At 45.8% G+C, this 14,062-nt stretch overlaps 1 protein-coding gene across 1 annotated transcript in view; it reads left to right on the top strand.

The window, feature by feature from the left end:
• Etv6 (ETS variant transcription factor 6) overlaps nt 1-14,062 on the top strand; it is a 241,685-nt gene that overhangs the window by 196,579 nt on the left and 31,044 nt on the right. The window contains 1 exon segment of the mRNA XM_034512647.2: nt 4,554-4,688. Coding sequence (XP_034368538.2) covers nt 4,554-4,688 — 135 coding nt within the window.

Below are 14,062 nucleotides of genomic sequence, written 5' to 3' on the forward strand. Positions count from 1 at the left end.
TATTCCAACTCAACACAACTTCCTACTAAGTAGAGTCATGAAGAAAAATGGTTTTCTTATGCCAGGGCTGGCTGCCCGTCATAGGACTTACTCCGGCAAGGCTGTTTCTTGGCAGGGGAAGGGGAGCGAGGGGACTCCTAGAGAGCAGAAGTTTGGGCCAATCTAAGACATTTCTAGAATTCTCTTTAAGGCCTAATATTCCAATCTGTTACAAGTACTTTGTTATTGACAGTCTATACATAGAGTGTGTACGATGTACAGAAGAGGCATCTTCCATAGCGTTGGGACAGCCACTTCGTCTGTGCAAACTCCTGGCTGCTGAAGACCCATGCCTAGTCCAGCTGTGCCCACTCTCAGGGTCAGAGTTAAGTTTGTCTGGCAGAGCTAGGACTCCCATAGCTCTCAGCCATCCCCATGTAAGGCATAACCATGCATAACTGCTGCTTATGGAGCAGGGTTCCAGTAAGCAGCCGGCGGAGACTGCCGATGGACCATCCCTCTTCTTTCTTCCGTGGGAAGGTCTCTCTGCACAGCCCCTTCCCTGCCAGAGGTTGGATGCAAGGCTAAAGTATCGTGAAGGCTGAGCACATGACAGCAAAACGCTGGGTTTATCTCAGTGTGGAAGGATGAGGGCCCCAGGCAGAGTGGCCATGGATCACCTTCTTCACCCTTTTTTCTCGAGTTGGACTGTAGAGCCCAGACCTTCCTCTTCGGTTCTCACCTGAGACCTGACTGCTCTGGGCCACTTGGATGCTCCCAGTAATCAGAATGGTATCAGAGCAGGACTGGTGCTGGCTGAAGCCAGTGCCGAGAAACAGTTCAGCCTGTGTTGGTCTCATTATGTGGATTACCTCCAAGGATCCTGTGTCCTGCACAGTTACTGGAGTCTAGATGAGGAAACCCAGGCCTGAAAAAAATTGAAGAACATGTCTTAGGAGGTATTTATCATACCCCAGAGCATCAGCTAGCCGTTCCACTACAGAGAAACGAAAACTCCAGGAGCCAGCAAGATGGCTCTGCAAGGTAAATAAATGCATGGACCATGCAAGCCTGGTGACCCGAGTTTAAGCCCTGGAACCCAGGAGAAGGTGCAAGAACAGAACCTACTCAATAGGTTACCTGCCCTCTGACCTCCCCACCTGCGCTGTGACATGCACCTGCTCGCACATGCACACACACAGTAACTCTAAGTAAATTCTTTTAAAGACAAGAGAACTCAGAAAAGAAAGTGGCTTCTTTCTCATGGCCCTTGTTTTAAGCCCCTTCACCGGCCTGAGGAGGTGTGAGGACACCACCTCTTTTCCGGGTGTTTATGGACAGTACCCTCCTTGGACTTTTACGATGAGCAAGATGGGCAGGTGGTACAATCTACATTTTGTAGAGAAACACAAGAACTTGCTCAAGGTGACCTGGTCCCCAGGCTGTCAGTGTCTGCAATCCGTGCCCCTCACTGAACACCCTTCACAGTCACTAAATTTATATTTCCTGGCCTCCCCTTCCAAAATGGATACGCTAATTGCAGACTTTTTTTTTTAATAGTAATCATCAAGAACACATTTCTTTAATGTTTGCATTTTCTATTCTGCATAATGCCAAAATAAAACATTGATCAGATCTACAAGCTCAAACCCAGTATGGCCATGTAAATTAGGAAGGGTTAGGAAGACATTACACTAAACGGGAAGAAAAAAGTGTTGATTAGGGACTTATTTTTGTATGAGATTAAAATGTGAATCATTAAAATAGGACTGTATTTTGGGTTCCGCGTTCCCTTCTCATCGGAGCCATGGCGGTGGATGGCTTGTAGTTTGGAGCACTAAACCCCTACCCAGCTCTCGGTAGGAGCATTTCCAAAAGTGTGGTCAGAACTCCTCTGTGTCCTCCTGTCCAGTCTTAAGGAACCCCCTAGAGGCTGGTGCCCTAGTCTTCATTTGATCTTAATTGTAAATATCAGCAGCTAACTGCTCCACCAGCAACCAAAATTCAAAACTGGGGGCACGGGACGAGCAGCAGCTAGCTGGGAAAGTTCCTTAGGGGTTATAGGGTGGGTGCTTGGAAGCTGGTAGCCAACCAGGGAATTTAATCTGTTTGGGGGGGGGGGGTGTAGATAGGTTTGCAGGGAGAAACCTCCTGAGAAGTGTTGCTGCAGTTCACGCTCAATCTGGAAGAAAAAAAAATAGCAATAGCTATGCAGCCGAAAATACACAGTTAAATTAAGTTGTTAATTAAAGTGTCTTTAAAAATGGCTAATATCAGAGACAAAGGCTCGATGTTGGGTACAGTTGTTGACTGCATATCTCTGTGTGAGGAAGGGGGTGGGGAGGACAGTGAGAGCCCTACCGGTGTTTTTTAAAAACAAAGCACCCATCCTTAGAATTCCAAAGCGCCCCCCTCCCCCGCCCCCCTGAATTTTGAACTTGTATCAAAGCCAGAGAGGGGTGGAACCAGTTCATGATAGTTGGTTAGGTTGGTGGTGGTAGGTTTTTTTGGTTTTTGTTTTTGATTTTTTTAGTTTTGTTTTTGTTTGGTTGGTTGGTTTTTGGTTTTTGGTTTTGTTGTTGTTGTTGTTGTTTTTTGCTAATGACCTACTTAGGTAGACACTTCACATTCCAAATACACAGCACCCACCATTGTCCAACCTAGGACATCCAGAGAGATAATTTTGTACAGCTTGTAAGAAGTAGATGCATATTTGAAGAAGGAGGGACCCCAGACTGTACCGGTTTTTTAAAGAGAGCCATCACTAGTTAACAGGTTTGGCCCACACTACTGATCCCCACCTCCCAACCAGGGCTTTGTGTAAACTAGAAAGTTGTGTTCTCCCCCTAGGAAAATTTGTTGTTGTTTGAGATAGGATCTTGCTGTGTAGCCCAGGCTGGCTTTAAATTTCCCATCCTCAACCTCCTACCACAATATCCAGCTTATGTGAGGTAAAATTTTTACCAAGAATTGGTCAGCCATTTTGTACGTTTAAAATGTAGCTACCAAAAGATGTCATTTTCTTTGAATAATTCTGAAGTACAAGCAGGACGGGGAGGGGGTGGTTAAAAGGATATTTTCATAAAACTAAGAGGACATTGCTTGCAGCAGATTAAATTTCTCCTGACTCTGGGATCATCCTCTGGTGCTCTATCATCAAACAACACTTTCCAGGCTATTTTCAAAACTTCGTGTCGTCGCCGACCCACTACTTGTATTGAACTGATCCACGAGTCCCCCTCTGGAAGATCTATGGTGGTGTCCCATCTGTTGTTTGAATGTTTTATTTAGACCGATATTAACAATGTAAAACAACTTATATTGTTTAGAGGGGAGGGGACCAGGAGATAGCTCATTGGATAGAAGTGTCACACAAGCCTGACAGGAACCCATTTAAAGTAGAATTGGCTCCACAAAGTTGTCCTCTGACCCACACAAGCATGTACACGTGCGCACAAGCACACACACACGCACACCATTTTATCTTAAGTGTATTAAGTGTTTTGCCTGAGTGTATACGATTGTACCACATGTGTGCCCAGTACCCGCAAAGGTCAGAAGAAGGCATCAGATACCTTGGGACCCGCCGTGTGGGTACTAGGAACTGAACCCAGAACCTCTGGAAGAGCAAGCAGTGCTCTTAACCACTGAACCGTCTTTCCAGTCCGAAGACTTTTTTTATGTTAGGTTTTTTACTTCTACTTGTTGTTGTTGCCGTTGCTGTTGTTGTTGGAGACAGGGTCTCAGGTAGCCTAGGCTCTCCTCACGATGGTCTTGAACTCCTGGTACTCCTGCCTCTACCTCCTGAGGGCTGAGACCATAGGTTTGCAGCACGGTGGACTGCTCTTATTTTTAGCATGTAGAGCAGCTTGGTTGAGATCTGATGAACCTACAAAAGCCAAATAAAGTACATAATTTGATCAGTTTGGAGATAACTCTATCTCCATGAGAGCATCACTGGAATAAATGCCATATCTGCCTCCACTGCCTCAGACTTTCCTTGTCTTCTTTGTTACTGTAATTATTATTAATTTAGTTATGGTTACATTTGTCCCAACATCTACCCACTAAGCAAACTCTGAGTTCACTGCCCAGCATCACGACTTGACAGCACCATCCCATGACCCCTGCAAACACCCATATATGCCCACGGCGCGCACGCACATAAAGCAGACTTAAACTAAATCTTAAAATAAGAACTTTCAAAAACCACACAGCCGGTGGCGCACGCCTTTAATCCCAGCACTTGGGAGGCAGAGGCAGGTGGATTTCTGAGTTCGAGGCCAGCCTGGTCTACAGAGTGAGTTCCAGGACAGCCAGGGCTACACAGAGAAACCCTGTCTTGAAAAACCAAAAACAAAAACAAAAACAAAAACAAAAAAAAAAGACCACACAGCCCTGACATGTAGAGTCATGTGAGTCGGCGCTGCATCCTATCCCTGTCAAGGGTCAGGGATCCGTTCTGTTAGTTAACATTGCTCCCTTACCTCTGTGGCCGTCACAACTCTGCAGCAACTTGCGTAGCTGCTAACCAAGTCATCCCATCTCTTTGCTTCTTGTTCTTTCCTCTCCAGGCGATGTGCTCTACGAACTCCTTCAGCATATCCTGAAGCAGAGGAAACCTCGAATTCTCTTCTCGCCATTTTTCCACCCTGGGAACTCTATCCACACCAAGCCAGAGGTCCTTCTGCATCAGAACCATGAAGAAGGTACTGGAAGAGGCTTCTCTTTGCTTACCTGAGGTTTAGACTTGATAAACTGTTTTGATTGTTGCACATCCATTCTTCATTTGGGAAACGTGGCATGAGTGCCTGCAGTGTGCCTGCTCTGGGGGAGTTGCCTGGAGGAGTAAGGCCTGAGACTCTCAGGTCTCTGAAGCTCCCAGTAAACACTGATTACAATACACACACAGGGGCATGATGGGAGGGGAGATGGCACCCAGGTATGGGAAGCAGGTTCATCTTCATAAAAGGAGGAGGCTCTAGAGGAGTTCTTGAAAGGTCTGAGAAACAGAAAAAAAATTCCAGTTCAGGGTAAGACCTTAGCATAGAGAGTGGTACGATGGCTTAGTTGGCGAGTCCATTCATTATGAAAATTTTCAAATGTATATAATCCATATAGAATCAAATAAATAAAGCAGTGGGAGCCATCTATCACCCTGCTTCAGCAGTGACGAGCTTTTCCCACTATAGAGCTGATCCAAGTTGGTTAGTCTGAAACTGGAGCGTGAAGAATGAATCTGTGACTACGAAGAGAGGTAACAGGGCATCGGTCACTGACCATATTTGAGCAAGATGTCCGTAAAAGCTGGCGGAAAGAGAAAACTCAATCTGGGGGAAATTGGTGTTGGGTAGGGGCTTTCTCCGTTATTCACCAAAGGCCATTTGCTGGTGTGAGCTTGACTTCAAGCTTTCTGTCATAGTAGCTGTTTTTCTTGGGACTCACGGGAGCCAGAAAACCATCGGTAGATAGCTGGAGGCCACAAAGTTCTGGTCGAGTACAGCAGCAGGTGTTGGTTGAGTGCAGGGCTATAAAATGTGACTTTGTGCACAGTGCCACTGAACAGCTGGGTGTGCAATAGCATTTGGCTAGAGTCACATCTCCCAGGGCCAGCAAGTCCTCATCCTCCCAGGCCAGCGGGCAGCCAGCATGCAGATGTGCAAACACTGTAGTCCAGATCTTGTCTAAACTTACTTCCCTTAAACCCGCTCTCAAGGCCCTGCTCCTTTGGAAGTTGTGTTGACTTGTGAATCATTCCCAAACACAGGGCTTTTCTTTGGCGGTTGGACAATTTAAAAGCTTGTGTTTGGTGCTCTCTTAATTAGCACTTTTTGAAAAGAAAGCCTGACTGCAGGTGACCCCAAGGCCTCCTTGTCTCTCAAGCAGTCCTCTCTGGCATATGACATAGAGAATAATGCCAGTGTTTTTGGCAGACTCCCTGACTTCTCATCCTCGCCTCTCCTCCTGTAACCCCAGTTAAATTTAGCATCTGCCCCCTCCCATCAATTTGGGTTTGATGTTTCCCTGCTCTTCTGGCCTTGCTCATTTCCGGCTTGCGTAATAGCCAAGAGCCACTCCAGAGAAGAGGTGGGCTCACCGGAGCTTGACAGTAAGGAAGGCATTGTGTGATCAGCCTGACTCTACCTACGCACAGGCTCTGAGATAGGCTCCCCCTCCTCCTTTTAAAAAAAAAAAAATGTTTTTTCATTTGGAATTAATGTGGTTGAAAGCAGGTGACTCTTTCCTCCTAGGACTGATTTGATATGGAAGTAGGTATGTGTGTGTTGTCGTTCTGTTCAGGGGTTAATCCTTCATAAAGAAAGCTGGCTGACTCTGAGAGCTTCCCTCAATACCAAGGAAGTGGAGGTGTGTCTGTCCCACTGTGCACTCTAATGAGCTGTGCACACATGCGCTGTGATATCAGTGGTGAGTTCAGAGCTCAGTCACTAAGAGAACAGAGCTAATGAGACCAAGGTCAAAGGCTTCACACCCCTGCAGATCAGGTAGATACGCTTCAGAACCAGCTCTTAAAAGTACCACTGAGACCATCTTTGATGCCAGAGGTCAAGAAGCAAAATCTGAGAGCCTCTTCTCTCTTTTGCCCCTGTTCGGACATTGTGCCAAGCTCAGATGAACAGGCAGCACCATCTCTACAAGGAGGTGTCAACAGAAAGAGCCATATAAGACACAGAGATGACAGGAGGTAGCTACCTCCTGTCTCATTCTTTCTGAATATCAGCTCACCTTCCCCATCTCCAGCGTCTTTCGTTTCTTCTCAAAAAAAAAAAAAAAAATCGGCATACAGTATCTCAAGAATCAAAACACTGCTGATTATGAAGGCACTAGCTCAGTTACGGGCTGGTGAGAATATAGAGATATATGCTAAAATACAGAGAGATTTGGCCCAAAAGAAAACTTTCTATTAGGTGAAACTGTGCATACCAAATTTTATACACAGTTAAGGATACACAAAACAATATTGACCCAAGATCACTTAACACTGTTACTGACATGGCTTGAGTGTGTATTCATGAGCAAAAGCTAAGTGTTTCTTATCAAAATTCTTGGGACCAGAAGTGGTTTGCATTTCAGGTGTTATAATATTTACATACTACACACACACACACACACACACACACACACACACACTACATCAGAACGGGACCCAAAACTAACCAGAAAACTCATTTGTTTTATATATATACCTTTTGTATATATACCTTATATGCATGGTGTGGAGATGATTTTTATAGGATTTTTAAAGTTTTAATTTTCTAGAAATTACCAACACGCTTATGTTTAGAATGTGACCTGACACCCAAGGTCAGGTATGACATCACGTGGGCACTCGGGGTTTCTGACCGTGAAGCACTTCAGAGCTCAGATCTTGGGTTAGAGGTGCTCAGTCCTTATATGAATGGCAGGCCAGAAAGAGACGAGACACTGCAGTGTGTGCTTCAGTGAGAGCCCCCTCTATGACTGAGCGTCCTGGTACAATGGGTGTGAAGAGACACAGCACAAGGCTGCATTCACACACACACCCTGCCGTGACTCCACTTCACCCCAGCCACCAGCTTAGCCAGTTTAGACACTGATCACTTCACAATGGGAATTCATATCACAGAACAAATGTGTCTTATTTAATTTATCGATGGCTTCCCATAAGTGTCCCCTGTGGACCCATTACATTGAAGTCTCACCTTCCTCTGTAGCAGCTGTATAGGGCAGTGCTTGCTGTGCTGTGAGGAGCCTGGAATTACACAACACTCCACTAATGATCAAGCCAGGACAACAGGCATAAACCAGAACCACTCCACACAACCTGGATGGGGCAGTGTGCGTGCGTGCGTGCGTGCGTGCATGCATGTGTTTAAAGAACAGGATCTGGAAGTCTGGAAACCAGGCTCTAATCCCAATTCTGACCGAACAATCATGAAGGTCAAGTTTCTCATTTCTCGGGCTCTCCGTTCCCCTTGTGGTGATAAGAGAGGATAAATTAGATGGTGCTAAGAGTCTTTTACAGCTTTAAAGTCCTAACATAGCCAAACAGTATGGAGACTAACAAAACACAGTCTTCATCCTTGGGGTTTTAGATAACTAAGACACAGCAGGCCAGGACAGAGTCCCTCTTGGTGCTGACCATTAACAGTAGAAAATTCTCCTTAGCTCAGTTGTGTCCCCTTATCCAGAACTCCTGGTAGCATGGCCCTATCCAACATCAGACACTTGTGAAAAGTGAAGTTTCACCAGGTTCTTCTGCTCTGCCTGTCATAACTCATTATATCTGCAGCACATGCATTCGATAGTAGGTAGGTGGTTGTATATGAGAAGAGACAATGAAATCAATGATGCTGGCACTGGCACAAGAAGCAGAAGGCAGAAAGCATCTTCAGAAAATTTGGACCAGTAAATGATCATAAAAGAAACTATCTTGTTATATGTGATTGTGATGGCGGCTTCAGTCGCTGGTTTCCAAAATCAGCCGCTTTAACATCCCATGGAGAAAAAAAAAAGTAACAGATTGCCACTCTTTCCAAAGAAAAGCCCTGTCCCCAAGACATACATGCAGTTGACACTGGTCCCCTAAAAGCTCCTTAAGTAAGCTACCAGTCTGGGCTGAAAGCCAAGTGGGGCTGGCTCTGCAGAGTGACCCCTGTAGGACAGTTCAGATGTGAACTATAAGGACACACACTCTCTCTCCCCTCTCCCCTCTCCCCTCTCCCCTCTCCCCTCTCCCCTCTCCCCTCTCCCCTCTCCCCTCTCCCCTCTCCCCTCTCCCCTCTCCCCTACCCTCTCCTCTCCTTTCATGCACACATGCATTTCTGAGTTTCTGTGGTAGTTGGTCAAGTGTTGAGAGGATGCTCTCCTGGCAGCTCTCTGTCATGAGGTATGTGTGGGATTCCCCCATCATGCTGCGGAGTTCCACACATCAAAACATGGTCCCGTTTTTCCTGCAGCGAGCACACAGGAAAGTCCAGAACCTAGATGGCAGTCTCCTCTTTTAGGGGGGACAGAAAGGTGATGTGCATTGTGATTTGGCCCACTGGAGTTTCATTCATATGGTCTCTCTCTTGAGGGGAACATTGCTCCTCCCGTCACCACCAAACCCAGGTTCCTAAGGACTGCCTTGGAGTCATACAGAGCTTCAGTGAGATAACCGAAGATAGCTCTGTGACATTTTTTATTGGGTCCTGCTATATGTCAGCCCTCGTAAGCTCTTAAATGTTCAGATCATCCAATCTTCACAGAAATCCTAAAAACAAGTTATATTATCCTAACTTTGTAGATGAGGAAAGAGAGACAAAGCTTCCAGACCAGGGGGCAAAATGGAGAAGCCACAGGTTGATGTCATGTGTCTTCTTCAATCACTCTAACTTAGAAATTGAGGCAGGGTTTCTCACTTGAACCCAAAGCTCACCAATCCTCAGCCTGCTCCACCCCCCATCTCTGCCTCCCATTTGCTGGGATTACGGGTGGGCTACTACAACCACCCGGCATTTCTGTGAGTGCTGCAGGGCTGGGCCCTGGTCCTCATAGTTTCATGACTTTCAGTGCTTTTTACACACACAAAGTTCAAGTTTAAATCTAGGTGAGGTTCACAGCAGACCAGAATGTTCTTCTCATTTTTTTTTTAAGTTTTCAGTGTTCATGCAGCCTGAAAACAGAGGAAATAGTTGGAAATGAGACAGTTTCATAGAGAGTACGATATTAAGGAAATTTCTAGGATGCTACAAGGGCACAGTGGATCTGGTGACGCTTTGTATGATCAAATGTAAACAACAAAATGTCAAAGAGAATTTTACAAAGGTCTTTTAGTTCATGACCTATTTTATTTTTCGGAATCAACATCTCTGTAGCCCAGGCTGGCCTCTAAGTCACCATGTAGTCAAGTAGACAAGGTTCTCCTGCCTCCATCTCTCCAGTTTGGGGATGGATAGGACATCACTGTGCTGGGTTTTATGTGGTACCTGAGGACAGAGCCCAGGGCCTCGTTGCCTGGTGGGCAAGCACTCTACCAACCGAGCTACATCCCAGCACTGGTTCATGGTTTTAAAAACCTTACTCAAAATTGGAAGGAATAAGTCTTCTGGATGGCTGGGTTTTTTTGTTTTGTTTTGTTTTTCCAGGATAAGTAGACTCAGCATGAGGACAACTTCCCAGCCAGTGATGGATAGGATGTGAATCAGATGCTGGGGTCTGGAAGTGGAAGCCAGTGGCTCTGTGCAGCTCCCCTTTGGAAGCCAGCCCTTCCTTACAGTTGCTGCAGAGGCACCACAGAGAGAACGCTTTTGTCCTCTCCTGGCCATGGCCTCTTACTGATTATTTAAAAAAAAAAAAAAAAAAAAAACCCACTCACTCGATTCTCTAGTCCTACTGGAATAGTATTGATAAGTGTCAAAGATGCCACCAACTGAGATATGACATCTTTGTTAAATATATAACTGTGTAATGCATGAAGGAGAGCAAGAACACCATGAACATGTGCCAGGCCACCTAGGTTCAAAGACACTCCGACTCCCCAGTTTACCTGCTCTGTGTCTCAGTGCAAGTTAGTTCCTCCATGTGTCCGAGAAGGAAAATAGCAGTACCTGCCTCGGACCATGCAAGAAAGAAATGGACGACTGTGAGAAATGCCTCAGGAAAAGCACCTGTCAGGAGGCACCCAGCAAATGTCACTCATTGTCATTATTTGGCACATCTTCCCATCACTTAGTTGAGTTTTTAGTCATCCTTTTCTTGTAAATTCTTAATTGTGATAAAATATGTATAAGCCTCATACCCTGGCCTGTGTTTCAGTACACTTGTATGGAGTTGAATAATTCTACCTCAGAGTGAAATGGTCCCCCCCCCCTTTTTTTTTTTCTTTCCTTTGCTTCCAATTCCATGTTTCTTAACCTTCATCTTTGGGAACAGACTCCATGTGCTTGGCTCAGATTTCTGCATTTCACGCATATTAAAGGCCTGTCACCTCCCCTAGAACGCCTCTCTAGACTCACTGGGCACCATCACTTTCAGAACTGCTCTGGAGACTGTCTTTGCAGAGGGTGGCCTGTTAGCAGTGAACACATGTTGCATCCTGTGACCTAGGGCACACTGTGCCCCTCTATCTAGAACCTTTTGTGAATCTCTTATACACTTAAGTATAAGATTAACCTTCTCATTCCTCTCCATGCTGTGATTCTAAAAGCTGGCAACAGGTCATGCGAGGTCCCTGGAGAATAAGAGCAGGCCCAGAGCGTCACTTCCTGTCCTCAACTAAACAATGACGAAATGGAGGCAAAGACCCTTTCTTCCTGTTTCAGGACCATGGTTGACTTGCCCTTGTCCTTTCTGACCTTCATCCCTCCCTAGCCCGTGCTAGCCACAGCAGAGGAAGGCATCGGACAGTGCACATAGTCTCCTGGCATCTCCCACCAGCCCTCGATCTTCTTCCTCTGTCTGTGTGGTCTGGAGAATGCTTTTAGGTCTGGGATGAGTCTGGTCTCTTCAGCCAAAAGTTTCATGGGCAGGAGATTCCTATACCCACGACTAACTCCACAGATAGGCAGGAAGTCTCCAAGAAACAGGGGGAAAACTAGCCAGTCCCTTGGAGGTCAGGCTCTGGAGTCAGTGGATTTCACCTCTAAAGAAGGACATTCTCTGCTGAAGGGCTACTGATTGGCTGTCCCCCACTCCAGGACGCTTTCTTCAGCCTTAGTTCTGTGTCGTCCTCTCCCCAGTCTCTGTTAGCTGTTGATAAATTTCCCCAAAGGACTGATTGGCTCATTCCAGATTCCGCCCCTTACAATCTTCTTTTTTGTAAAACGGGGTCTCATATAACTCAAGATGGCTTTAAACTCGCTATGTAGCCAAGGATTGCCTTAAATACAGCTATCCATGTCTATCCCTGGTTAATTTAATGTTGGGGATCAAGCCCAGGGCAAGCACTCTACAACTAAACTACCCTTAAGCACCCCTTGATTTACTTGAGGATTTAAATTTTATTCTGTGCACATGTTTTGCGTGCATGTATGTATAAGTATACCCAATGCCTGCAGATTCCCTCAGAACTGGAGTTACAGATGGTTGTGAACCATGTGGGTGCTGACAACTGAACACTCGTCCTCTGCAAAAGTAGCAAGTGCTCTTAACCACTGAGCCGTCTCTCCAACTGTCACCCTACTTTTGCACCCGATTCCTTAAAGAAGCGTCTTTTGACTGCTTTGTTGAAACCGAGAGAGACCTCTCTACTCTGCCACTGACTATGCCTGCAAATGTGTGGATGATCTATGCTGGCCCACTGGAGGAGACAGCCCACTTGCAGGCAGCATCTGCCTGGCCTGAGGGAAGATCGGTGAAGCGTTTTGGGTTTTTGTTGTTGTTGTTGTTGTTGTTGTTGTTGTTTCCTTCAGCCCGTTTTACCAAATGCTTATGAAAAGTCCAGGGTTTGTTGTTTACTGAACTATACCCTCCAACCAGAGTTATTTACTTCTTAGGCCCTAAAGGGAAATTCAGTTGAGATGGCCAGGTAAAAGGTCAGTAGATGGTCTCCGACCAAGCGGAAACTGAACGTTAAAGAAAAGGAATTGGGGACAGAGAGGTATAGAGTTCTGCTAGGCTGCTGTAACACTAGACAGCTGTAGACACAGCACGTCAGGATGTCCTGCTCTGGAAGCTCACAATCAGGGTTGGTTTCCTTGAAAGCTGAGAGGAAGACCTAGTTCAAGACTCGGTCTTAGCACAGAAGTCTGGTTGGAGGTTCTGCCTTGCCCTCGGCATAGCATTCCTCCCGTGTCCATGTGTCCATGGCCCCAACCTCCTTTTTATAAGGGCACCAGTCGTATTGAATAATAAGGTGTTCCTTTTCCCCTCTGTTACTGTGACAAGCACCATGACCCAAAACACTGGGACTGGAGAGATGGCTCGTGGATTAAGAACACTTGCTGTTCTTCCAGAGGACCCACCAGATTCAGTTCCCAGTACCCATGTGGCAGATAACAACTGTCTATAACACCCATTCCAGAGGATCCAGTGCCCCCTTCTCGCTTCTGTAGGCACTGCATGTACTTGCAGTCAGAACACCCATACACATAAAATTGTCGATTACATAAAAATAACCACTGAGGGGAGAAAAGTGTTTGTTTCAGCATGCAGGTTACACTTCCATCACTGAAGGAAGTTATAGCCAGAACTTGATGCAGGAAGCATGGCTAGGCAGTCACGTGGGGCCTCTGCCATCAGACATCTCTGTGGAGCCTCTTCCATCAGACAGCTCTGTGTAGCCTCTGCCTTGCAATTTTCCTACTTACTTTTCTGAGTTAGGACTAAGAGCATTACAAAAAAAAAAAAAAAAAAAAAAAAACCCAAAACCTTCTCTTTTTTATACCTTTTTTTGGTTACTGACCAAGGGCTAAGCATGTTTTCTCTGAACCTTTTCACTTTTTTTCTAAAGCCCCTTCTTATTTTGCCACACAAGTGTTTGTTGTTCTTCCTTGCAAATGGCAGCTTTCCTTCCTCTCCCCATGTCCCTTCTCCTGGCAGCTGCCAAGATTTACAGCTAACTTACCCTGTTGTTTTCACTAAACTTGGTGTGTTTCCTTTCATAAAAAGAAAAAGAAGTAACGGTGGAGGTGTGTTTCTTGCTAGTCGTATCCCAGACTCACACTTGCTAGGTTTCTTATATAGCCCAGAACTATCTGGCCAAGGAATGGTACCGCCCACAGTGTGCTGGACCCTCCTTACACATAAAATGGCTTCCTCTTAACCAGTTATGTCTCCACGGATCTCCTTTCCTAAAGGCCACATTCTGAGAGCCTGGAAGTTAAAACATGAATGTGGGAGTGAGAAGGCACAACTGAGAACCCAGTAATAGAGCTGAGAGGATATGATGGTGTGTATATGAAGCACACTTTCACCTCACAGACCTTTAACTAGAGCCTTGAACTTCTGTTTGGCTCTTTTACAAAACTGCTGAGGTGTGATCCTCTCTGGAATACTGTGAAACACAGTGGCCTGAGGCCGATGAGTCCCCTGATTCATTTCCGAGAGACCAAGGATGATATGGGGTGACATGTAATGTTGACGTGAGATATTTGCCATAACC

Source organism: Arvicanthis niloticus, chromosome 9 (assembly GCF_011762505.2).
Source record: "Arvicanthis niloticus isolate mArvNil1 chromosome 9, mArvNil1.pat.X, whole genome shotgun sequence".
In the NCBI taxonomy this organism is placed as follows: domain Eukaryota; kingdom Metazoa; phylum Chordata; class Mammalia; order Rodentia; family Muridae; genus Arvicanthis; species Arvicanthis niloticus.